At 36.3% G+C, this 26923-nt stretch overlaps 2 protein-coding genes across 2 annotated transcripts in view; both read left to right on the forward strand.

Moving 5' to 3' along the window:
- Positions 1 to 19683, forward strand: part of daw1 (dynein assembly factor with WDR repeat domains 1) — a 267508-nt gene extending 247825 nt beyond the window's left edge. The window contains exon 14 of the transcript XR_015711876.1: positions 18636 to 19683. The gene's annotated coding sequence lies outside the window, so the exon portion shown is untranslated. The remainder of the gene's footprint in view (positions 1 to 18635) is intronic.
- rasa2 (RAS p21 protein activator 2) lies at positions 1043 to 25429 on the forward strand. Its single transcript, XM_087796340.1, has 24 exons — positions 1043 to 1195; positions 4436 to 4559; positions 5653 to 5756; positions 5831 to 5925; positions 7629 to 7705; positions 8942 to 9025; positions 9990 to 10062; positions 10127 to 10203; positions 10645 to 10746; positions 14098 to 14251; positions 14331 to 14479; positions 16132 to 16246; positions 16318 to 16392; positions 16461 to 16584; positions 17653 to 17759; positions 17836 to 17919; positions 17982 to 18059; positions 18123 to 18196; positions 20464 to 20570; positions 20676 to 20758; positions 20825 to 21033; positions 21112 to 21215; positions 22673 to 22853; positions 24050 to 25429. The coding sequence occupies exons 1-24, from the start codon at positions 1138 to 1140 to the stop codon at positions 24078 to 24080; spliced, it is 2469 nt and encodes an 822-aa protein (XP_087652466.1). The 5' UTR covers positions 1043 to 1137; the 3' UTR covers positions 24081 to 25429.
- The last annotated feature ends 1494 nt before the right edge of the window (positions 25430 to 26923 follow it).

Below are 26923 nucleotides of genomic sequence, written 5' to 3' on the forward strand. Positions count from 1 at the left end.
AACAAGCTAGTAGCTTTTCTTTCGTTTTTTAAAATAGTTTACGCGCCTCACTTAAATGAATTTAATATATAAGGACTTTTAATTTATTTTATATTAAACCAGTATTATCAGACACGTCTTGTAAATACAATCCAGTGATATAATAACAGTAATATAAAATAAAATAGAGTCAAATTAATGCATATTTTAAGTTTTGGTAATACTTCGGTCTGGTTAGCATGCTTGAGCAACAAGCTAGTAGCTTTTCTTTCGTTTTTTTAAAATAGTTTCCGCACCTCACTTAAATGAATTTACTATATAAAGACTTTTAATTTATTTTATGTTAAACCAGTATTATCAGACCAGTCTTGTAAATACAACCCAGTGATATAATAATAGCAATATAAAATAAACTAGATATATTTTAAGTTTTGGTAATACTTCGGTCTGGTTAGCATACTTTAGCAACAAGCTAGTAGCATTTCTTTCTTTTTTTTAAAATAGTTTCCGCGCCTCACTTAAATGAATTCAATATATAAAGACTTTTTATTTATTTTATATTAAACCAGTATTATCAGACAAGTCTTGTAAATACAATCCAGTGATATAATAATAGCAATATAAAATAAACTAGAGATATTTTAAGTTTTGCTAATACTTCGGTCTGGTTAGCATGCTTTAGCAACAAGCTAGTAGCTTTTCTTTCGTTTTTTTAAATAGTTTCCGTGCCTCACTTTACTGAATACATGTAAGAATACTAACATAAAAATGAACATTTTAACGTGTTTAAACTCACAAGTAGTTGATGTAGAACATTATAACCAAGCGTGTGTTGTGACAGAAAGTTAGGCAGAGATTAGCTTGTTTACGCATAATTCTCAAGTATATTTATTATCGCGTTAAAGTTTTAAGTATATTTATTACCATGTTGAAGTTCTACGTATATTTATTACCATGTCGAAGTTCTAGGAGGAGGAGGAGGAAGAGGAGGAGGAGAAGAAAAAAAAAAAAAGGGGCGCCACTTTTGAGGAAGCTCGTCTCCGCCGAGCAGCAGCACCAGCGTGTGACTGACGTAACGCGGGGCTGGATCTGCGGCTCACAGACGGATATGATAAACCAGCAGCGCTGAGACACCGACGCACCAGTCGAGCTCCGGCCATGGCGGAAGAGGACGACGGCAGGATTCGGATTTTACAGAGTCTGCGTGGGAAGATATGTAAGTTCGCCCTCGGCTCGTTTTGTGTGTGGAAGAGACGTAAGAGAGAGAGAGGGGCGCGGCGGGGCCACCAGTGTCTCCAGGCGGGCGGGAGAAGCAGCATCTGCTGGAGTTAGCGTAGCCGTGCTAACAGTGGCTCGTTTAGCCGGGGCTTCCATTCAAGAACCGTAGGTTCCGACCCATTATTATTGTTGTCATTCAACGACTGGGTTTTGACGTGCGTTTGTCCGAGCGTGTGGTTACCGCAGCTGCCACGGGGGGAGCGTGTGGTGGTGTAGCTTGGCTAGTAGCCACCGAGAGAGACCCACCTTGTCTTCTTCTTCCCCCCCGTTTTAAGTCCTTCTCAGATGGACCCGCATCTGTGGAGGATCCGGGTGTCATTCGAAAGCGTTTCATCCCGGGGTCTTGCGGAGCCACATGTGGCTCCTTCCACACCCCTTGATGTGCAGAGTAAACAAATGTAGAGGAAAAAACGAGGATGGATTCATGAGTCTAGTTGGTCCACTGACACCCGTGTTTAAACCCGAATTTTGTTTTCTGGAGATCAAAAGATTAACTAAAGTGAAAACTGTCCTGATCTACTCTCACATTTCTCAAGTATCTCCAAGATGCAGTAAGTCCATCATCATGTTTTGAAGTTCATAAAGTTTGTCTGAAATCTCGGCAAACGAGAGGTTACATGAGCGGAAGACATCTCGATATAATAACAGGCTTCGGCTGTAATGACGCCCCCGCTTTTTTTTATACAGCGAGTCCCTTGGAGGTGGAGACTTCCAGGATTTTTATTATGCGCAGTGACAAACGTTTTGAAGTTCATAAAGTTCCTCTGAAATCTCGGCAAACGAGAGGTTACAAGAGCGGAAGACATCTCGATAGAATAATAGGCTTCGGCTGTAATGACGCCGCGCTTTGTTTATACAGTGAGTCCCTTTAGAGGGGGAGACTTCCAGGATTTTAATAATGCGCAGTGACAAACGTTAATGCTCGACCAATCACGAGTGGCAGAGGGGGTGTGGTAAACAGGATTTAATCTCCAGAAAAATAAAGGGTTTTCAGTAGGCGGGGCTTAAGATCCTTTTTTTTTAACGTAAATATTTGAAAGAAAAGCTAGTTTTGTACAAACGGACACAGATTGATGTTGCTCAGAAGCATCGTTTTGATGATTCAAACAGACCTTAACTATATTTAAGCTTCATAAAAATATAAAATCGGCAATACTTTTTTGTTTTTCCCATTTTGTACAATGGAGTTTATGTGTTATCTTTAGTTTACAAGTCAAAATGATTGTGCATAAGTTTAGAATTTGACGGACGACACTCCTACACGGCTCTTGACGTGAAAGAGTTTTCTGAGTCCAGGTTGAATCGTTCGAGAGCCGAAGGAAACACGAAGAGTCGCTTCAAACTGTCCGCACTGTTAAATATTAAACTTTACGTTTGTAAATCATTATATCAAACTGTCTTGTTGAAAAGCGCAAACGGAACTGGTTATTTATTCAAGATCATGAAGCCCCCCCCCTAAAAAAAACACAACAATATCATTTGTTATTATTCAGTTTAGGTCGTGGTTATGATCCAATGTTTTCACGTACGTTCTGTCAGATTCGACGGTTGCTTGTGCGTGCATGAGAACTCGTACTGCGTCTAGATATATTTATTCGATAGATGATGGCAGTGATTTTCTCAATCTCACCGTTGGACACATAATAGCAAAACAAATGTTAGTTTCATTAATGAGAACAGTAAGCAGAACCAGAGGAAATAGAGGAACTGCGATGGCATGTAACACTGCACTCTTTCGAAATTCAATCTTCCCCGTTTGTCGTGTTTCCTTTTAACTTATCGTGGAATTGATATGTTCTGACACGATCTTTGAATTGATATGGTCTACTGATCAATATATGAAAATGAATAAGGTCTTTCTCTGTCTCGACACTTAAACCAGTCGATGAGTCTGGTTCTGTCCAGGTTTCTCTAGCTGCTAGCTGGTTAGCATAGCATTTTATTTATGAAAACACTTGAAAACATCACACATTTGTCACTAAGTGCTGTACAAAAGTGAATAAATCGAACCATGAAATACACATCTTAAAACTAATAACTAGGAACATATAAAACAAAAAGAAAAGACTAAGGAATAAAATATGTAATGGAATCAAGGATAAACAATAGCAAAAACCTCCAAAAAAGATCCTTTTTTTAAAATCATGATTTACAACATTATAATTAAAATGATTAAATAAGAAATGTGATCAGTTTTATTGCATGGATAAAAATGATGAAAAAAAACAACCTTAATATCAAAGTAATTGAATTAGAATTATTGCCTAATAAAGTATGACGTAATCATCTTGACATTGAATAATTTCAGAATTGATTTTAAACAGATAAAGTAAATATAGGATTAACTAGTGCAAATATTGGTAAAAGACTTATGGTGTTTTTTTTTTTAAATACTGTTATCATGGAAAAAATATACATTATGTTTGTGAGTCGTCAGGTGATGCAGTTTTGTTGAAGTGTAATTGTCTCTCAAAGCTTAGTGACATGTAGGTCGCTTCCAGCTCCTAACTTTAGCCACTTAAATACTTGATCTCACTGGTGGCTTTAAATAATCGGGTCCATACCTGTGTTTGAGCTGCCGGTTCAACGCCAAAGGAACCAGTTCCAAAATGCCCCGGTCATATTCTTATTACTGTGTGTTCAGGTCCGTTTAACTGGTGACATTTTTTTTTGGTTGTTGGTTTCATGCGATTGACCCTGATTTGTGTTTATAATTCGTGGTTGTGTTGCAAGAAGAAAAGTGAAAAAACAAAAAAAAACATCACGTCTCATCAGGACAACCGTTCTTTTCTAAAAAACCAAACGTTTGCTACAGACTCATGTGCTTTGTGGCTTCCGTTAAATGCTGAAAAAAATGCTGATAATAATCTGAGGACAAAGACACGAAGCGTCCGCAGTGACAGTTGAGAATAGTCTGAATAAAAATGTTATTCTAAATGTATTATTATTACACTTCTATATCTATTTCAACACATTCAGTTTTTAATTCATTAAGAATTACTAGTAAAATTGTTTGACAAATATATTTTTCATAATTTGTGCATATTTAACAATTTTTTATTTAATTTTATTTAAAAAAAAATGTAGGTGAACAAAAAAGCTTAATGAAGCACGTGAAAATAAAATGTTTTATTTATAAGATTAATTTTCATCCCTTTTTTTTGTTCTACTGCTGCAGGTGAAGCTAAAAACCTGGGTCCGGTCTCGGGTCCAAATCGACAGAGGGATCTTTGCACGTTCTGCACCATCAGCCTGGATCAGGAAGAAGTTTTCAGGACCAAGGTGTTCGATAAAAGTCTCAGGTGATGATGGAATGTATAGCACGTAAAACTACAGTCTAGGCGATGAGAATAGTTTTAAAAGTAAAATAAAAAGTAGAAATAATTAAACACTAACAATCTGCTTTTAAAAAAAAAAGAATTTGCTTTACCAAATGTTTTGAAGCAGATTCATTGCACAGGTCTTTCCAAACAACCCCCTTTTTTCTCTCTTGATTTCAGTGCCACTCAACGTGATTTTACAGTTTCTGAGGAAGTGTTTCCTCCCACACACTCAGCTGCCGACTACCTCTGTTTAGCATATCATGCTCGCACCGTTTATTACTTTGCTGGTCCTTTTATTCACGTCTGTTTCCTCGCTCCCTCGTCCAGATTTGTTACTAATGCATTCGTTTTATATAGCTTTATTCTCAAGTATTCATTTTGTAAAAAGATGCAAGTCTGTTTTTTTTTTCATTTTTAATTTTTGAAGTTTGCTTGAGACGACAAACGCGTGGCTGAAGTGCATAAAAAGATAAAGGTGTTTGTAGGTAAACACTTTCAAGATCCAAATCTAGCTTCATTGTTAAAATGGCTTCAGCACAATGACCTGAATGAACGAGAACCTACTGCTCTTGCATAACCACTGATAAGCAGAGGGATGCGTGGGTGTAACTTGAACCTGTCAATCTTAATTATAAAAGAATTTCTCTATAATCCTGATGATAAAAATGAAAGTTGTTTTTATTTCCTCAATCAATAACCCTGTGAAAACACAAACCCCAAACCCTCTGTAACAGAACTCGATCTTTACACTATATTTTCTTCTCTTTTTTTTGTCACTTTCTCTCTGAGTAATGGATCATCCATTCTTATTGATAAGCGAGCTGTGAAATTAAATGATCTTATGTTCCAGCAGGAGCTGTGAGGTGAACAGGTGCAAGTAAAACAGGCTAAAAAAGATTATTTTTCGGTGGATTAAAACTCTCTTATCTTGTGCACTGTCGCATAATTGATATAATTTCATCCTATTTTTAGTTGAATTTAGAGAATAAGCGTATTATAAATTGTGTCATCTTTATAATAATTAAAAAAACAACATGTTTATTGTTAAAAATAATACTGTTTTGATCCACAGCCCGTTCTACGGAGAAGACTTCTTCTTTGAGATCCCGCGTCCATTTCAGTGTTTATCCTTCTATGTTTACGCCAAAATTGTTTTTCAAAGGGAGTTGACGGTTGGTAAGTGACAACAGCCTTTCCCAGGTTTTCTAGGTATTGTTGTGTGCACTTCATGTTGCGTGTTTGTGTTTCAGGAAAGGTGTCTATCAGGAAGGACGACCTGTGTAAATATAGTGGCAGAGAGGACTGGTTCAGCCTCCAGCCTGTGGATCCAAACTCGGAGGTCCAGGTAATATTTTTATTTTTTTTCGAACGCTTAAAAGAAAACGACACAACAAGGTTTTTTTGATCTGCTTGGGCTTCCACTGCCATGTTGTCATCGTTCCACATCAAACATGAGAGATGCTTTGTATTTTTTTTTTTTTTAAAACACTAGATGTAAGTCCCTGAGAATCACACTTGTAAGTGAGTCATCTTTGTTCCCTTTTCTTTTGTTTTATCAAAGCTGCTGGTTCGTCTCATTCTTTTTTATTTATTTTATCTGGCTCTTGTTCTTCACTCTTAAAATAGCTGTGATTAAGATGCTGAAATTAAGTTTTATTTCAAACACATTAAAATAAAAGCATGATAAGAATGTACCATACATGGATATTGAAGTCATCCTTAGTTCACTTAAAAAGTGGATCCTCAGTTTTAAACTGAATTAAATTATTTAATCTAAAAATAAGGCTTTAATTGGAATGAAAATAATATTATAAAGTTTTTCAGTTGACTAAAAAGTCGCGTTTAAAAAATGTTAAAATAAACATTTGGCCAAAATTGTATCTAAACCAATGGATGTACTTGATGTTTTTTGTTTTTCCAAGTTTGGTTGATTGACATGTTGGTCTTAAATGTAATGCTATTAAAAAAATGAATCTAACTTCACTTAAGATGTTGGAACCTTGGTAAAGATAACAATTGAAGTTGCATTGTCTTATTCTATATAGGTGTAAACCATAGAAGCTCACTTTCTTTTCAACACAAACTAGGTATTTTTTAATAGTTTAAAAATGTGGAGATTAAGAATATAAAGATTTTAGATTGTTGGTCCTAAACCAGTAATTTGGGGTCTTAACGAAAACTAAATCACACAAACTTTGTCCAAAAACCTTAAACTATTTAATTATTTTTATAGTCTATAGGTAATATTTTGTTGCTTAATCGTGTGTATGTTTGACCGTGTCTACATGAATGTCCATATTTTTTACAAATGTTACAACATTTAAAACGCTTAAACAAAACTTCATAAATAAGGCAATAGTTGAACCTAAAACGGCTGCAACAGAAAACTACAAAATCCTTCAGTGTCACTGAAAAGAGTTTTGCAGTTCGATGGCTTCAATATTAACGTTGCGTCAGACAGAACTTCTCAGGCCGAGCGTTGAGTCGTGGAGACGGTGCGAGCGTATGTGGGCGTTTTGTTTAGAGCGTTTCTCAGCGTCTCTCTTTTTTTCTCCCTTCGTGGCACTTCCGAAAGCAAAACGGCAATCATAACCACATCCTACCTGTTAAGATCTTCATATATATGGTAATGACGGCGGTCTGAAGTAATCCGAGACGAACGTGAAGACAAACACTTTTCAAACAAAGCCTCATCAATGAAGTTTACTTTCGGACTTGAGCGGTTAAAGCATCTAAGAGGGGTTTCAAACTTGCATCAAATGGTATCATTTATATAGCTTTGATTATGTAGTTTAACTTTAAATAACCAAATATAGAATCAGATTTATCACCTTTCAAACACAAGAAAATTAAACAAAATGAAAGTTTGCACTGTGAAGGTGACAAAGTGTCTTTTTAGGCTGCACATTAAAATCTTAAAAAGCAAAAACTAAATGAATTAAAAATAAATAATAAATGGCTGAAGATGGTGACGATCAACTGAATCAAAACCATCTCTTGAGTGAATATGAAGTTTTTTTTTCTCCTCTTTGTTTCTCTCTCTAACAGGGTAAGGTTCACCTGGAGATGAGATTAAATGAAGTGATCACAGAGAACGGCTCAGTATGTCAACACTTACAGGTCCGGTGAGTATTTACTCTGCCCTGGTCTTTATTCCCTTTGATTTTAGATCCATTGCTTTCAACTAATTACATATAAATTACAATACTTTTTTCTTTTTTTTTATCCAAATTCATGTTTATTTTGATATTTATGTTTTTGAATGAAAGTTTGTTTCAGATGCATACATGCATATTTTTCTTCTGATTTCACTATTATTAATCAATCTTGTAGTTTTATTTAGACTTTTTGAATAAATACTGATTAGTAAATTAACATCAAATCTTTCTATAAATTGACTGTACAACTCATTGACTTGAGTTGAAAAAAAAGGTATATCGTATGTATTTAATAGACATTTATTAGATATATCTGTTATATTTGTAATGTTAAAAAAATGAGTTTGTAGTCTGTTAAACAACTTGACGTTCAAAGTTATGATGCCACTTTTCTTTTCATGCTCTCGTTTTTTTGTCTTTCTGCACTCGTCCATTCATACTCTGAGTGAGATGGTAACTAGGAGGAAGTTGTGCTAACTGAGCCGGAAGCCTGTTATCACTAACTGCTAGCACTGTGGGGTTTTTTTTTTTTTTTTTTCACCGCCGTCATTGAACGTATCCTCATCAGATTGTTTGTCTAAAGAGCCGTCACTTATGGCTCAATGACGGCTGCTACTGGGTGCGTCATCAATTCTTTTTTTTTTCTTCTCAAAGATGAAAATGATATATTCCTCGTGACGTTACTCCAGAGACGGCGAGTTCAGGGAGCCGGGGTCAGAAACGTATGCCTCAGAGACGACAGGGATCATTGTCATAACACCCAAGGAAGATAGAAAAAAACAAACATACTGACATTCTCCCTCTGGCCTCACTTGGATTCATCTTTGCCCCCCGATGACTCCTGCTTAGCAGCCACATCCTGTTTAGGGTAAAGACATGCTTTGTTTTTACCTGCAACACCTGCGGAAAAAAACAAAAAAAACAGCGGTCCCTTTGTGACACGAGTCAAACATGAGGGCAAAGCAGCTCTTGTAAGTCCTGCACCACCTTTTGTCGCCTCATTATTTGAATGATGCGCTCCATTAAACAACACCATTGTTATTAACCAGCATTTGATGCATAAAAATGCTACGTATTTCAACGTAAATCACAGCAAATATATCACATTTCTTCTCCACAATGTCTTCATGTTTCGCGTAAAAAGAGTTTTTAAAAACGTATTTGATAATGTTTTTGTTGTGTTTTTATTTGTGACGCTCGCAGAATAATCGAGTGCCAGGGCCTGCCGTTGATAAGTGGGCAGAACTGTGACCCGTATGCCACTGTGTCGCTCGTAGGACCTGCCAGGTAACTCGTACTTTCTATTATGCCTCCTTCCTTTCCCTCGTCAAACACAACATTAGATCCTGTGTTAACATCAGACACACAAAAGTGTTTAATCTAATGTTTTATCAAACTTTTTAAAATGGACTGTCGTGGTACGTTATTATTATTCAGAAGTCTTAAAAAATATATGTTTGAGTAAATTGATCAAAATAGCTTCTTGAAATGTGTCAGACTTGTATGACTTGGGAGGAAACGCTTCCTTTATTTCAAAATAAAACACCTTTCAGATAATGGATAATCAAGGCATCTTAAATTAAATGATTTATTCTATCTTTCTGTGCGGCCCGGTATCAAATGCCTCACAGACTGGTACCGGTCTTCCGCACGTTGGTGAGGGATGGTTACCGGTCTCTAGTAGAGCTGAGTTACTAGTGTAAAGGATGATTACTAAAGATGCATTAGGATGCATATGTCCGAGTGAGATCGCTGCTTGTTTGCTTGTTACGTTTTTAACAGAAACGCATCAACAGATGAGATTCACTTGAGAATTTTCCTTTAAAAAAAAATAAAATAAAAATCTGAATTGTATATATTTGTAACTATAATATATATTAAACATTTAAAAAAAATACATTAATAGAATAATTTAATAAAATAAATGGAAAAATAATGTATAGATAAAGTGCCAATATTCTTTAATTAAGTAATATATTCAAATATAAATATAACATATTCAAAGCTAGTTTATGTTTTTTATATTTGTGTAATTTCCCTCTTTATTTCTCTATATAATTAATAGTTTTAATCTCAATTTATAAGTGAGTCTCTCCATTGTCTCTATGGTAACAGTGTTAGTCCACAGCCTTACTTTGGTTGTTCAAGGTTTAACCAAGTTTTCTTCATCAGTGTCTTCATCAGTAGTTTAACATTTAAAACAAGTCCTGATTTTACTCTTCAACTTTCAACTCTGCTGGTTTATTTCTAGGTCCGACCAAAAGAAGACGAAGGTGAAGAAGAAAACCAGCAACCCTCAGTTTGAAGAGACCTTCTTTTTCGAGGTTATTCCATTTCATTCCTTCTTTTCCGTCGACCTCCAGAACTGACCGTGGTGTCTCTCCTCAGGTGACACGCACCAGCAGTTATTCTAAAAAGTCCCATTTCCAAGTGGAAGAGGAGGATGTGGAAAAATTGGAGATTAAGTGAGTTGTGTGTGTTTTTTTTTTTTCTTCCTCTCCTGTGTTTTCCTCTCTGCGGCTGCGCTCCACCTCTCGCCTTCTGTTGAAATCATGAGAGCCTGAGAAGCATTTTACTTTCATTTGAGCCCAATAAGTGAATCTGGATCTGGTGTGTTCTGACTACTGCTAGAGAGCCTTGGGTTCTGGTTAAGGATATGTGGGGGCTCCCACCACAGTCGACTCGTAGCTCACTGGGTAAGACTAGACATACTTAAAGGTAAACACTCATTGCATGGTTTTGAGGTTTGGATCTGAGGTGGTGTCATTTTTTGCACTTTTTTTTTTCGTGTACGTTAAGTTTAGAAAAGCGTGTTTGTTTGTTTTGTTGAAATGGTTTGATGATGTGCTGTGTGAATGTTTTTGTAAGTGTTTTTCTTTTCTTTTCTTTTTTTACAATGTCTGCAGAGTGGACCTGTGGAACAATGAGAACCTGGCCCAGGACGTGTTTCTAGGAGAGACCAGAGTGCCTGTCAAAGTCTTGAGAAGTGATCAAATCCACAAAGCATGGTGAGGACTTTGATCTTATATTCACTTTTTTAACCAAAATAATGTTGTTCCTATCAATACTATTGGTCTAGATGTTTTTGTGTGTCGTTCCGTCCAAACCATCCAACAGATTTCAATGTTAATAATAATATTATTAATATATTATAATGTTAATAAAGATTTTACTTCTGACGTGATGATGTCACATCTTTCAATTTCCGATAGATAAAAAAAAAAAAAAAAAAGCTTATTTTACGAGCGAATACAACTTCAAATGCAGATTTTGAGGTCACTTTGTAACACAAAAAGACGATCTTAGTCTTATGATTTTCCGAGCCGCTCTCCCAGGACAGATCAAGTTTATCAATTTAAAAAAAGATCTTCTGTGGTGCATAGTGGATATTGAGTGCAGTAATACACGTGCAATAACTTGCACATGTCAGACCGTGATGAAGCGATGTCGGACCAGGAAGCGTTTGAATTTACATTTAAGATAAAGATAAGATAAACCTTTATTCATCACATGTTGGGTACGTTTGAAAAATGATACAAATGGTAATGATGTGTATATATGATTTATAATATTTTATAATAAAATAAATATAGGTCAATAAAATGTGTGTAAATGACAAAATGTATAAGTAGAAAGAAGCTGCTTGGCAGAGGTCTGCGCTCTAAACTATTTAAACTATTTAATCAAACCGATCAATATAATTACTTAACATTTAAAAGTTTATGGACAAAATTAAATCATTAGAGCTAAAAACATACGTTTCTATTAGATTATTTTGACTTTAGATTTCTAAAATGCTGGACAAAACACAAGTTTAAACCACCACCTCCTATGCTGCCCCCCCACATAACATCTAAACATGAAATAACATAAATACCATATATTGAAGTGCATTAATTAAAATTATATTATTTAAAGAAACAAAAAGCTCAGACAAAGCTCCTTAAATCCTAAAAGGATTTAACGTAATATTGTTATAAATCTTGAAATGAATGATTTATATTAGAAACTACCTTAATAATTTCCTTTAATTCATTTTTATTCATCTGTTTTTCTTTAAGTCTTTTCCTTTGTCAAGTGTTATAGAACATTCAACCCTCACATCTGTCCATCATTTTATTGTTTCTTATTCTCGATCAATGTATTGTCTTATCATCAATCAAGCTGCCGTCGCTAACTTCTCAATCTTCATTATAAAAAGAAGTCTATTATCAGTTGTTGTTCTCCAGGTTGTCTTCAGGGTGTGTGTGACGTGCCAGGTAGACAGATTGTTATCAGTGGGTTTGTGAGGGCTGCGACTTCAGTGTGTGTGGGTGGCGTTCTACACGCCGGCGCTGCCTCGAATCACCCTTTGTTTAAACTGGAAATCGTCCTTCCTGTGCACACGAAACACGGCGTCCCTTCGTAATATCTCGCCAGCTGATCTGTAACGTGTCAAAGTAGATGGAAGAACTTGTGGTTCATCTCAGGCTTCGCCTATAAGCTGCTGATCTGTAATTATGGCAACACGGTCGCTTTGCAAGACCTGCCCTGCTCTGAACTAAGCCAGGATTTCCTTCGTGTGTGTGTGTGTGTGTGTGTGTGTGTGTGTGTGTGTTAGCACACCGATGTCTTAGTATAATAACTTTAAATGTTAGCGATGAAGAACTGACCACATGTTTTTAAATTACAACGTATTTCTTTTTTATATTAATCATAAATACTCGCCACAAAGAAAACTAGTTTTTCAAAATCCCTTTTGACTAGAATGTTCTGTGCGACTCCCACACAGATTCCTTGCCGCGATGGTATTCGCACGATTAAATTCCCATCAAAATCAACTCAAAATCGTCACTAAAATGTAGATGCATTTACTTGCTTTTAAAATGACAGGTAATAACTGGTGGGGAATTCTTCAGGGTTTAAATAAAGGGAGTCACAATCTGTAAATAATGGACTAACCAATATGAAACTTCCTCATCCTTTGAAATGTCAAAGCGTAAATTTAGCTTTTTTATTTTGTTTCTCTGTCTGCAATATATTGTACAATATAAAAGTTGAACTTTGTTCTAAGTTTTGATTTTAAAACATGCATTTCTTGGTTTCTAATCAAACTCGGAACTAAAAACAAATGTGTATGTTGTCTCGCATCATATTTGGTTCCGTAAATGTAATATTTTTATAAAGCTACAGTAAGGAATATCTGTTCCAAACAGTTAATTTATTAAATCACCAGACAATATTCAACACAACCACATAAATGTGAGGCATTAATCACCGCATCAACTTTACTTACAAAGCCAGCAAAACGGTCCTCTACTCCTATCATCCCTTGCTACACACTGCTCTATTTAGTGGCTGCTGATTGGTCGCTACAATACCGTGACAACTGTGATTGGTGGGCTGGGCGGCAAAGCATTGTGGGAGTTGTTTAGGTCACCTTTGCTTGTTGTAAGCGATGGCGTCTCATACGCAATGTTAAGTTCTACAGTTCAATTTACAGTTGTTGATTTAAATGATATTTATATTAAATTGTCACTACTCCGCAGATTAAGTTAAATGTGAACGGTAATTAACTAACTCGTGGTGAGTTAAGTTTGACAGTAAAGTTAATCTGCCCTTCCCTGTAACTCACCAGAATAAATGCAAACATCCGAAATGATGTGGCCACAGGATATTTGACATGTAATACGTTTGTTCCTTAGGGGTTAAAGTGATGGTTCACCCAAAAGAGTTATAGGCAAAAAATGTACATCCATTTTAATGAAACGACTGGAGCTCAGTTGTCGGCATCTTCGTCCAAAAAGACAAACTTCAAAACATCCAAATACCTGCGTAACTGCTTGTCTGTAACGTCCATCTTGTATTGAAGACTCGATGTGACAAATTGTTCAGAAAAATTTAAATACATTTGTATATATAAGCATGGACATACATATTCGCCTATAACTAAAGTAAACATTTTGGTTAGTTTTATAATTAGTTACTACGAATATGAACACAATGTAAGTAAGTAATATTTATTTATATAGCGCTTTTCCAGACCAGGGTCACAAAGCGCTTTAACAATCAAAACGATACTCAAAAAAGTATATACTTTAAAGATCAAGATAATACTGAGAACAACACAGGAGTTCCAGAAAATCAAGGAAAAGCCTGAACAAATAGAAACGTCTTAAGATGTTTCTTAAAGGAGTCAGTAGATCCATCAAGCGCAAAGAGAGAGGAAGATCATTCCAAAGCTTAGGAGCAACAGCCTGAAAAGATTTCTCTCCTGTGAATGAATGTGACATCTAAGTGTTCAATTCAATCTGATGGTTGCAATCATGTTGTCCATTAGATTAAAAAAGGAAGTTAAACGTCCAACATTTCCCCCACAGGTATCTCCTCCAACCTAAAGGGAACGGCAACAAGTCCAAGTCCGATGATCTGGGATCTCTTCGATTGAAGCTGACCTACATCGAAGACACGGTGCTGCCGACCACCTGCTACACGCCGCTCTGCAACCTCCTGATCAAGTCCCCGGAAGTCAAGGTAGGATTTCTCGGAGTATTCAACGCGTCTTCATCGAGAGATTGTGTTTAAAAAATGAGCCCTGAACCCCCTCCCCCAGCCCATCTCAGCGTCGGCGGCCCACATATTGGGGGACATCTGCAGAGAGAGATACGAGGCCGTCCTGCCCACCGTCAGACTGCTCCTCCATCACAATCGCTTTGTGCCTTTCGTCTCCGCAGTGGCAGCTCTGGAACTGGAAAACACTCAGTGAGTACTAAGTGTAAAAACAGGTGTAACCAGAGGTTAATCGTGTGTTGTCTGTGGCGTTTACATGATGCCTCAGGGCAGGGCATGATGAAGGGAAAAATGTTTTTTGGTTGCACCCAAAGACGTGGTTCATGTGCATATTTATATACTTGACAAACAAATTGAAATAACTTATGCTTTATACGTAGTGTACGTTCTTCTTGGCTTTTTAATGGAGGAAACCAGTTGTGTTGTGCAGAAGTGAGGTTGAAACACATTATTATTATTAATTCATATTATGATTAGAACCGATCGGCTAAAGTAAGAGAAACGAGTGACCGTCAAGGTATCATTTTTGTGACTCGGTTCATTGATTCTCAAGCACCAAAAATTTTGAGTCATGCAGTTTATGATCGTAACTGTAGTTCTTCTGTAGTAAAGCCACTAGGTAGAGCTGTCAAAAATGTTAACTGAAGCCGTTATTAGGTCAATTAAAAAGACTTAAAATGAAATTATTTTTTTTACTTCAATGATTTAGAAATTACTTTTTTTTTTAAACTACCTTTTTATCCAACTTGGACTTAATTATCTTTTTTTATTTTAATTTCAAATTTTGTTAATTTAGAATTTTGATATTTAGAATCAGAAAACTTTGTCATCGTTCAACGAGTTGAGCAATGAGATTAAAAAAGTCAGTGTCCGAGAGAAGCGAGCAATAAGGTTAAAATGTTAGAATTTCCTTAAAAATAAATAAAATAAGAGAAGAAACGTAGGAATATAAATGCGACACTATACAGACGATTCTACTAAGAAATGGGCAGGTAAATATTGCACATTGCCTGAATTCTTATATAGCACTTGTGGTATAATTTATTTTTTTTATATGTATATATAAAATGTGTAAGTATAAACTTATTTAGCAGAGAGTTTATTAGTTATTTAACCCTAAGATGGGCCCCACTACAGTGCTGTCATCAGCAAACTTCACGTGGTGTTGCGGTGATGGGAGGGATGTGCAGTCATGGTTGTTTTGTGTAAAGGAGGGGGCTCAGCACACGTCCCTGAGGATCATGGCTGTGGAGATGTGGTGGGCCCACTCTGACCCTCTGGATGCGCTCCGTCAGCAAGTCCTTAATCCAGAGGCAGGTGGTAGGTAGTCTGATGTCCGACAGCCTGGTCACCAGTCTGTGGGGGAGGATGGTGTTAAAGGCTGAACTAAAGTCTATAAAGAGCATCCGACTTTCATTTTACTCGTAGAGTTTGTTATCAAAAATAAACATGCCAAATTAAATATTTTTTAATTGTAGGCATGTTGAATTCAATATAAAAATGTTGGTATATAAGTTCCACCAGACAAAACCAAAACCGCACCGAGCTACTTGATCGAACTTTCAGCCCGGTATGTTATAATAATAAAAAAAATATCAAAGTTTCTTCCTTTCAAATGTTGAATTCAATTGATGACACTGACATATTTCCATGTAAAGTAAAGGCATTGGTATCTAAAATGTTTCATTCATACACAGTCCTGTCAGTGTCACGTGTCAATAACAACTTTTATTGAGATGCTTTAAACATTTTAAACGTTTAAAACATCCTCGTCGTTCATCGCTGCTCAGGAAAACTCGATGACGATTAAAGCACTTCATTGAGAACCTGTCGTGTTCACACAGGGAGGCCAACACCATATTCCGTGGAAACTCTCTGGCGACGCGTTGCATCGACGACATGATGAAGATCGTGGGGAAGAATTTTCTGGCCGTCACTCTGAAGCCCGTCATTGACGAGGTATCGTTGACACAGTGGAAATGACTCATTTTTGGAGGAAAATAATGGATATTTCTTACCTTCAAACACAGATTTGTGATTCCACCAAGTCTTGTGAGATCGACCCGGTCAAGTTGAAAGAAGGAGACAACGTGGAGGTCAACAAGGTGTGTTGAGACATGTTGGACCACATGTACACAATATGCTAGATGTTTGTCCTGTTTTGTTTTTTTAGGAGAACCTTCAGGGTTACGTGCAGAAGGTGTTTTCCTCCATCACCTTGTCCAGCTCCAGCTGTCCTCCGCTCATGTGTGACGTGTTCCGCTCGCTCAGACACCTGGCCTGCAAACGCTTCCCAGGTAAGTGACCCTTGATCACCTTGTGTTTGAACTCGTTTTTTAATCATCTTTTTTTTTCTTCTTTACTTGATGTTGGTCATATTTCTCTAGATTCCAGGTTTTTCAAGTTTTCATTCAAGTAATAGTATAAAATATGTTTTTCCCAATTTTCTATTATTTAAATTTAAATTTTAGTATAAATAATAAAATAATAGTAAATAATAATACAAATACAATTATTTTTGAACATGGTTTTTCATTTTTCATTTATTGGCGTTTTTATACACAACAAAGGAAATAGAATATAATTAAATATGAATGAAATTCATGAGATGAATAAAATCCGATAAGTACATCAAAGTGCTTTACTAAAAAGTAATTTAATAAAATGAATAACTAAGGTTTTAATTTATTTATTAAGAGACTTTTTATTATTATTATTATTATTTACATTTTCCTTAAGTAAAGCATATTCAGAGATGTTTGTAAAATACAATATATTTTCTTAAATTCAGCTTATAGACCAGACATGGGCAAAGTGCGGCCCTTTGACTGTATTTATTCGGTTCTCGTAATGTCAAAGTATGATCATGTATAAATGGTTCTAATGCGTTAACGTGAGATGTATTTTGTATTTATTATTCATTTACATTTTCACACTTATTTACTTTTTTCCTCCTTTCTTCTGTGTAATTTTTCAAGTATATATTAATCCATCAAAATATATTTTTTAAGTTAGTTGAAGAAATGTTTTGCAAAAAACCTTATTATGTATATACAAGAATAAGGTATCAGCTTATTTAGTCTAATAAATGTCACGGCCTAATGACGAATCTCCTTTTTTTGAGGGATTCGTCTTTCTTTTTGCTTGACGGTCCCTAACAACATTCACAGAATTTAATGTGGCCCTTGAAGAATTATAATTGCCCACCCCTGTGGGGTATATAAAGGTCATATCTTTTTGTTTCTCTAGAAAATAGAATAATTACTCTATTACGTTGTTTTTCTGATTGTTACTCATGATTATTTCTTTACAGTTTGAGCAGAATCTATGTGTTCGTCCCTCATCTGTGTCGTTTCTCTGTGCAGGAGACCCTCATGTTCAATACTCTGCCGTGAGCAGCTTCGTGTTTCTGCGCTTCTTCGAGGTGGCTCTTGTCCATCCACATTCCTTCCAACTGCGTCCTCATCAGCCCGTAAGTTTTCTCCTCCTCCTCCTCCTCAGTGCTCTTCTCGTCGTTTTCGCTCATCTTTCTTTACCATTGTTAACAGGACCCAGAGATTTCTCGCACGCTCACGCTCATCTCTAAAACCATCCAGACTCTGGGCAGCTGGGGCAGTTTGTCCAAGAAACTGGTGAGATTGAAACTTGTTTTTTCACCAATCAATCCATTTATTTTGTTGTTTTTTCCCTCCAGTCCAGTTTTAAAGAAACGTACATGAACGATTTCTTCAAATCCTTCCAAGAAGAAAAGTGTATTGAAAAAGTCAAAAAGGTATTTTCCAGCATATGTATAAAATAAATGTCTTATTTAACATCATCATCTCTTACTTTACAGTTTCTTGACGAGATATCTTCTAACGTCAGCAAAGGGTCGAGTGGTTTGGAGGACGCCGTGGTTCTTAAAGAGGGGTGAGATCTTGAGCCATTTATTTGAGGTCACCATGGACAAGTTTTTGATATTTCAACTCAACATAACTTCTCTAAAATATATCCAAACTAGAAAAAACTCGACAGTATCTTAAAGAAAAGAACCAGGGCTTAACATTAGTTTAGAAACGATTGCAGTAGATCTCAACTCTTCTGGACACACCTGACACACAGATGATTCACCTACTGTACGTACACAGGTGAAGAGTTTCTCAGTTACTCATTAACCTGGACAGTTAATGCTATGAAACTAAATATAACCTCCAAACTATTACTGAAAGCAGAAGCAAGACCTCCAACGATGTAAAGCCTGAAAGGTGATTTCAAAATAACGAGAGGTTCAGTTCCACTTTTGTGACCAGAGCTGTGTCTCATATTGCGTACTTACGTACTTAAACTTAGTATTTTTAGTGCATAAGAGATCTCAATTCTTAGTATGCGAAATGTAGTGCGCCATGCACACTAAATTGTCGTACTAAAACGCCCACAAAACTGAGTATGGATCTATGGACACTTTCTACCCTAAACGGCCGCCATCTTGGTGACGTTGACGTTGTAAACAGAAGTTACGTCATCTTCGTTAAATAGTAGTAGAAGAAGAAGCTGTCGAGTCATATCCAGTAAGTGTGTAGCGACAGTGTTTGATTTGAGACATGCGTAGTAGTTAGAATGTACACTATCCTGATCCGTACTAACCACCAGTGCACTAAGAGAAGTATGCAATTTGAGACACGGCACTATATTATTCAAAACTATGAATTCAGCTACATTTTCTTCAGTTTTTGTTCAGAATTTCTTTTTTTTATAATCCTAACACACAAAAAATTATAATAATTATCCACCATTCGTGTGTCCTAAAAAGTGCACTTCTGCACTTACCCTTACTGTTTTGAGTGAATTCACACTGAGCAGTGTGTGAAAATGTAGTGTTCGATGAGCTGTCAATTGGCACACTTAAACGTCCAGAAAACTGAGTGTGGATCGATGGACACTTTCCACCCTTAACGTCCGCCATCTTAGTGACGTGGACGACGCTAAACGGAAGCTACGTCACTGACGGCGCGTCCTTGGAGCAGATACCGGCGTAAATTTCTCTAGAAAACACTCATTTTACCACAAAGCAACACAACAACAATAATAACACAATGAAACACAACTTAATAACTTAACAGTGATGGGGTGTTTCTACAGCTTGTTGCAATCGGCTTTAAAAAGTAGTAGAAGTGTGTAGCAACCGTGTCTGATTTGAGACAGTACTACTGTCGAAGATTTGCGCACTGCACAAGTTAGTACACTGTCTAACAGTGTACTTTAAATCGGTGCACTTGGAGAAGTGTACAATTTGAGACACTGCACATGAGTGAAAGTTTGTTATTGTAAATATGGTTAATAGTTAAAATAGTTTGTTCCTTATCTTACAAGCCTTGTAAAATTTGATATATTTTTCTTCCATTTAAACTGTTTTTTTTAAGACAAAAACATGAATAAAAAAACTAACTAATAACGGAAATACAAGTACAGGAAAATATTCTGTTTAGTGAAGTAGAAAAGCATGGAGGCAGAAATAATGAGAGCTGCTCAACAGTTTATTTCATGTAAAAACGGTTAGATTTCAAGTTTTAATACAGTTAAAAAATGTTCGACTACAGTTCAAATGTGTTTGATTTCAGTAGAAAATGGATTGAATATGTTTTTTAAATATTACAATTCTATCTCAAAGATGTATGAAAAACAATTGCGCTTGATTAAAGAACTAGAGGATTTAAAAAATCATATATACTGTAAACTGATGAAAAGATCAGATGAACAAATACATTTTTTTTGTTAATATGTTTATTGGTACATATTCAACAATATATACATTTCTCTGTGAAAATAAGTATGTTCTTTTTGTTTTAACAAACAAACGAAAGCCAAAAAAAACAAATATAACAATAGATTAGAATAGATTAACTGGTAAATAACAACGTATGAAAAACGACAACAATAAAACTTTTTTGTAAAAGGAAAAAGTTCCTTTTAAAAAAATAAATTTAAAGAACGTAAACCAAACAAAGAAACACAAATGTCAAACACATCAAAGGTTAATATACATTAAATAATAATAAAAATAGTTATACCCTTGTAAACAAATACATTTTGAAAGAACAAAAGCTCTCATGTGAGCGTATGAGTTTCTTGGTCATGTCTTGCGTATCAAAAGGTGATATGTTTCTCAAACTAAATGAAGAATCCTTAAATCTTCTTAGGGAAGTTCATAAACGTGCTCAAGGTAGAAGACGTTTGGGGAAGAAGAACTTCAAGAAGAGGTGGCTGAGGGTGACCAACAGAGAACTGTCCTACCACAAATGCAAAGGTGAGACTTTTACGTCGCTGCTGTCTTGACTGAAGACCAGCAGGTGGCGCCACAGTATCACTTTGACGGGATCCAACGACATGTTTATCTAACCGACGGTTGCAGGAAAAGAGCCGATCTGCACCATCAATGTGAAAAACATCCAGGCAGTGGAGAAGCTCGATGAAAGTGCCTTCAACCGCAAAAATGTGAGTCGAACTCCGTCAGATGTTCCCTCGCATTCCACCCAGCCGACCCTGGAATCCTTCCCTCAGATGTTCCAGGTGCTTCACTCGGAGAAGCCGCTCTACGTCCAGGCAGGAAACTGCGTGGAGGCGTGCGAGTGGCTGGAGGTCCTGGGTCAGGTCTGTCGCTGCAACGAGGGACGCTTGGCTGCTTTCCATCCTTCCACCTACAGCGCCGGGGTCTGGCAGTGCTGTAAAGGACAGAACTACAACGTTCCCGGCTGCAGTCCGTGCACGACGTCAGTACAATGTCACTCTTTCTCTCACTCTTTTTTTCAAGATCAAAATATGAACCTCGTCATGTGTTTGTGTGTCAGCGTCGTGCCGGCAAACCTGCAGCTGGACATCGACTGTGATCGAGAGACGGAAAGAATCTTCTCGCTTCTCTGTGCCAACGATGCCAAACTCCAGAACATGGAAGGTCGGTGTTTGATTTAGGAGAAAACGTGTGACCGATTATAAAGATTCGTTCTTCAGGCAAGTCACTTTGAGCTCAGTCATCCATCAGAGACTCAGGGAAGAGGTGCGAGACACCAGGAAAGATTTGCTCATTGGTTTCTATTACTGATTTATTTTTACAAAGTAGAGAAATGTCACCTACACCTCTGGTCCCCAACACCCATTTATTGGACTGGTATTGGTCCGTGAGGCATTTGTCTCAATGAAAGACGATATATAGATATAGATAGATAGATAGATAGATGTAGATAGATATATATATCTATATATCGCCGGGAAATTGTCCAGTATAGGCAGTGAGAGGAGGCTGTTCGCAAAAAAACTATGAAAGCTACAAAAGAGTAAAATTACATGTTGGTCATTTTGACTTTTATCTACATTTTAAAGTTTGAATGGTGTTTCTACGTGAACTTATGCCAGAGCAGGAGATGTTTTTAAGAATGTTGCAGATTTCCGACTTTTTTCCATTCCTTATTGGAAATTTTGGAAAAGTTTTTTTATATTCTGGTGAGAAAAATAATAGCAGTGTGAGTCTGACTGAGCCGCAATTTTCGATCTATTTTTTGTTTGTATGCGCTCAACGGTGCGAAGGTGTATTGTTTAATATATATATATAATTAATATTGGCATCATATGCTAATATGACACGTCAAGACACTTGTTTACAGGTTTATTTTTGGAGTAAACTCAACAGAAAACTACTGAAAATTGTTAAAACACAAACTCTATACTATACAAGATTCAGTCTTTGGTTCTATTCTCATCGTCTTGGTCATATTTTTTGCAGATTTAATGTTATGTCCCATTGATATGCAGATGACACCCAGTTGTACATTTCAGCCGCTTAAAAACTAATCAAAACACTAATTGTTTTTTAAACGCACCTAAAAAACCCACCTTTTTAGATTAAATTATTCACTGTCTTCATGTGTTTACAATTTTCCCTTTAAAATATATATATTTTTAACTTATTGTATCTTTTTTAACTTCTGTCTTACTGTTGTTTCTATTGTATGGTGTCTATGAGTCCTGTGACAGAGAAATAATGGGCACCTTAAATAAAATGTATTATTATTATTTTTACTATTTTTATCTGGAGGTCGGTCTGATGATATAATGCTGACATAAGACCCACTGTGCAAAAATGTTGGGGACCCCTCGGAACATCACAGATATCAATTAATAAATGGTGAATTTAGTTGTTTTTTAAATTAATCATTGGATATTATAGAATATCAAAATGTGTAGAATTTTTTTTTTTATTCAATAATAATAAAACATTTTTTACAAACTTTCAATATACAAATTATTGAATTATTCCAAAAAAATGATTCATATTTGATATTGTTGGTCGACTTAAGTTTGATGCTTTGAACCGTTCTGCATTTTTTGACGGCCCTGGCTGGTGTGTCCGCTCAGATGCCTGCGCCAGCATGGCGGTGTACCAGGGTCCGCAGCGGGAGCAGGACGAGTTCTCCAAGTTCACCATTCAGGAACCCAAAGAGACGTTTCAGACGCTCAAGCAGCTCAGGAACATCATGGAGGAGCTTCAGCGGCAGCACAACATCAGGAGCGACACCACCGCGCAGTACGGCAGCTTGTAAGTTTCACTTTTGGTTTTTAAATCTTTAATTCCATCATTTCTATATTGAACAGTTGAATTCGTTTTTATTGAATAATTATTACTTATATATTGAAAGTTGCAAGTTGTTTTTTGTTTTAAATAATTAAATTTTAAAAATCGAATATATCAAATATCAAGACGAACATTTTTTTTTACATATGTTTTCTATTATAATTTCTATAATTAAAAAAATCTTTTTTTTTAAGTCATGGTCTTTTCCATTCAATTTAAAAATGTCACTATAATAGTGCCATCTTACCAGACTAATCCAATCGAGCACAGAGCCCACTTTTTTTCAAGCTCTTAAATTACCATTATTCTTATTACCAACACTGCTTCTACGTCGTCACGTGACCTCTGGCTGTCGTCGGATTGGCTGAAAGTTTGGTCAAGTAGCTCGGGATTCTATTGGTATGGTCTGGTGACACTTTATACCAACATTTTTATATTGGATTTAAAAGGCTATTAATTGAAAAATATTTGTAAAGGATTTTTTTTATTATTATTTGAATCAGAATATCAAAATCCATGTTTAAAAATACAATTTATTCCTTTAATAATAAATAACATATATACAAACTTTCAATATAGAAATGATTGAATTAAATGATTTGATAAAAAAACACTTTTCGATATAGAAATTAATCCATTTCAAATTAAAAGTTTCAAGATATGAAATGTTAAATTAAACCATCGCATATTCTCAACAAAATATAAATATAAATAATAAAATGGTAAACAAAACTTAAAATTGGTTATTTTAATTCGACCGACTTCTTTTTTTCTTTTTTTTTCACAAATTACTATATTTATTGAGATTGTTAAAACTTCACACACACATTTACGGATTCCTTAAACGCACCACACGAAATGGTCCAAAGTGCTTCTGGTTTGTTGTTGTTAAACAAAATATTCTATTAAAATTTTTCCCTTTTCTTTTTTTTAAGTTAAAAAATCAAATGCATCAAAAATTCCTTTCTTTGGTTGTTGTTTAATTTAACATAACTTTTTGTTCTTAAATAAAATAAGACTGATACAAGACAGTTGTCACAGACCTTTCGATCCATAAACATTTTGTTGGCGTTGTAACTGACAAAATGTTGTGTGATTGACGTGTCAGAACTTTGACTGACGTCTGCTTCTCTTGTGTTCTAATGTTCCGTCTCTTCCAGGGATAACCCTATCGTGGGTAAGACCTCCTGAGGACCACATCTTCACGTCAAGTTCCAGCAAAACAACGTCTCCATCTCCCTTCAGCAGCGAGAGAAGTTCCCGTCTCGTCGAGCTGCCTTTCGTCTCTGGAGTCGTTCACGACTCCGGCCGGCGAGCGAGGAAGCGTCATGTGTGAATAGGCTGCTATTTTCTTTATTCACTCAGTTTTATATATCGACAGCCGACGCTGCTTCATACGTGTGTCGTCTCTCCGGAGGACTCTCCTCGGACCCGTGCCCGCAGACAAATCTGTCTTTGAATACTTTGCCTTCTTTGATCAAATGTATATATTTTCACAGTCGGCTGGGTCAGAGAGCCAGTCTGCCTTAAGTCGACGCTGAGGGAATAATGCAGAAGCACTTTAAATATTTGGATTTCTCCAGATGACTGATAATTGATTAGATACTTGGTATCAGCTTTTCCCCATTTGGATCAGTTCCATGATCTCCAGTACGTCCGAGTCTCATCCCTGAACAGAAAGAGTTCATTTTAAAGATGTTCTTTGTTTTTTTGTTTTTTTTTCTTGACCAAAGGAAATTTTCATAGGTTCGACTTGAAAAAAAATCATGTATTTTGAAAAGACATATTTTAAAAAGAATGACTTTTTTTTGTTTGTTTGTTTCTTTTTGTGTAAACTGATTGAGGAAGACTTTTGTTTCCTGGTGGTACGAGCACATTGATCACATCCACTGAAGTCATCGAGGAAATGGAAGAAAGAAAAAAAAAAAAAACTTTATCGATCTGGACAATCCCGACAAAAAAAAAATCTCTTGAACACGTCGTGAGGTTTAAACTTGAATTGAACCAATACAGGGTTTACCGTGTCTCATTTTAAAGCTGTGGAAAATGTTGTCTTTGGTCCGGCGTATATTTCTTAAATGAATGTTTATTTAACTCTATTTTTCTAGGAAAGTATTTTCTGATCTTGTGTTCAAATGCTTCTTGTTAATCAAGCTAACTAGGCTAGAAACGTCTAAAAACGGTGGTTTAAAATAAACTAATCCAGAGTTTAAGAAGAATTTTATTTAACTTTTTTTTTAATTTGAGAACAAGACCAGTTCTAGACTCATGGATGAGTCAAATCTTCAGCCAAATATCCCAGAACCTGAATCAAATCCGAATGAAGGCGAACGCTCTCCTGCTATTTATTTAAAGATCAATCGAAGCCACTCATCTCGTTTTCTTTCTTCAGTACCACTGAGGGTTTTTTTGTTTGTTTTTTAACCCAAAAAAGGGACCACATGTTGGAAAAAAACTCTTCCTGTCAGAAAATGTAAAAGAAGAATGTTGTGTGTGACCTTTGAACCATCAGAATTTAATAAAAACAACATTCACACTCATTTTTGCTTCATTTCTTCTTAAAGATATTAAGGATTTCAACACTGACTAATTTGAATGATGCATTTCCGTGACAAACCCCATGAAAACAGCTGTTATTAGTTGGATTAACACACATCTGTTGCCGATGGACGAGATATTGGATTTTCTCCTCACTTTTCATTGACCCTTGTGCAAGCGAACATGTTTCGAGCTCCCATGAATCATTGCTGCTTCCCATCCGTCATCACAACTCGCTCATTGTAATGTCTTTCGTCGAACACCGGGAACAACTTTTGAACTTCCTCTTACATTCTTCTACATCATCGGTCGAATGAAAACTTGACTCTGGTGTTGCACGATTTACAGACAACACGACTCTTGATGAAGTCGTAACTGCTTTTATTTTGAAATCGAAATATGTCCAAACATCAGCTTTAAAAGCTGTTGGAGTCGACTGTATCCTCTTGTCCTCAGTCATACCCAGGATGTGGCATGATTTTATTGTTACTTTAGCTGCGGAGGACGTAAAGATCATCGGAAGTTGCATTGCAAAAGAAAATAAACAAACACTGCAAAAAACCCAAATATTTGATTTTATACACACTTTATTAAAATATAAACCATAAATGAACTACGATAAAAATAGAAAAGGATTTAAAAGCCAAAAGAAAATAATAATTAATACTGTGCTGTTGAATATCGATACAGTATCATGAAAACAATCGTAAATATTTATATATATATATATACTCTTGACACAAGTTAGGATGTGAACCATAATGCTCTTACAGTAGTAACCAGACTGAAAACAACCAAATTAAAAACTGGGAAAAGAAAGTTTTTTGAAAAACAAGTCGTCGTCGGTCGTCATGAAGCTTCATGAAGCTTCGTCCTTGTTTGAACAGCCCACTAGATGGCGCTCTTTGAGACACCGTTTTAATTAAACCTCACAGTACTTTAAAGAAAATGGCGCCATCTACTGATTCTAGAGAAAACCCGGACACTGCTTCACGAAGCTTCGTCGACCCATCACCGGTTTGTCAGTGTGGGTGGAGGTCATGGGACGTACCCCTGGTTTGGGACCACCTTAAAAAAACAAATAAAGACTTATTTGCGTCCCTACTTTGTCGGAACACAGTACAAGAGAACTTAGAGTTCCTGTTGTGTGGTCACAGTGTGTATCATCGGGAGAGCGGACACACAACAAAGTTGTGTTGAGCTTGAAACTAAAGTCGTAACTGAACTAAAGACTCTGTCAACGACGAGTCCTTGAACCTCCCTGTTGTCCCGCGTCACCCGACATGTGTCGAACGAGTCCGACTCGTGTTGAGGACTGATGGCGAGGAAACGCTGGTGGGAAAATATTTTCACTTCGGGGGGAAACTTGTGTCACAGCGAGAGACGTTGTCGAGTTTCAAACATTCGGAGAGTCGAGGAGGAGTCGCTGCTGTCATGGAAACAAGCGGAAACTGAAATAACAATCGTTGAATCCAGAGTTTTTTTGAGGACGTTTG

Source organism: Callionymus lyra, chromosome 7, assembly GCF_982586985.1.
Source record: "Callionymus lyra chromosome 7, fCalLyr1.hap1.1, whole genome shotgun sequence".
In the NCBI taxonomy this organism is placed as follows: Eukaryota; Metazoa; Chordata; class Actinopteri; order Syngnathiformes; family Callionymidae; genus Callionymus; species Callionymus lyra.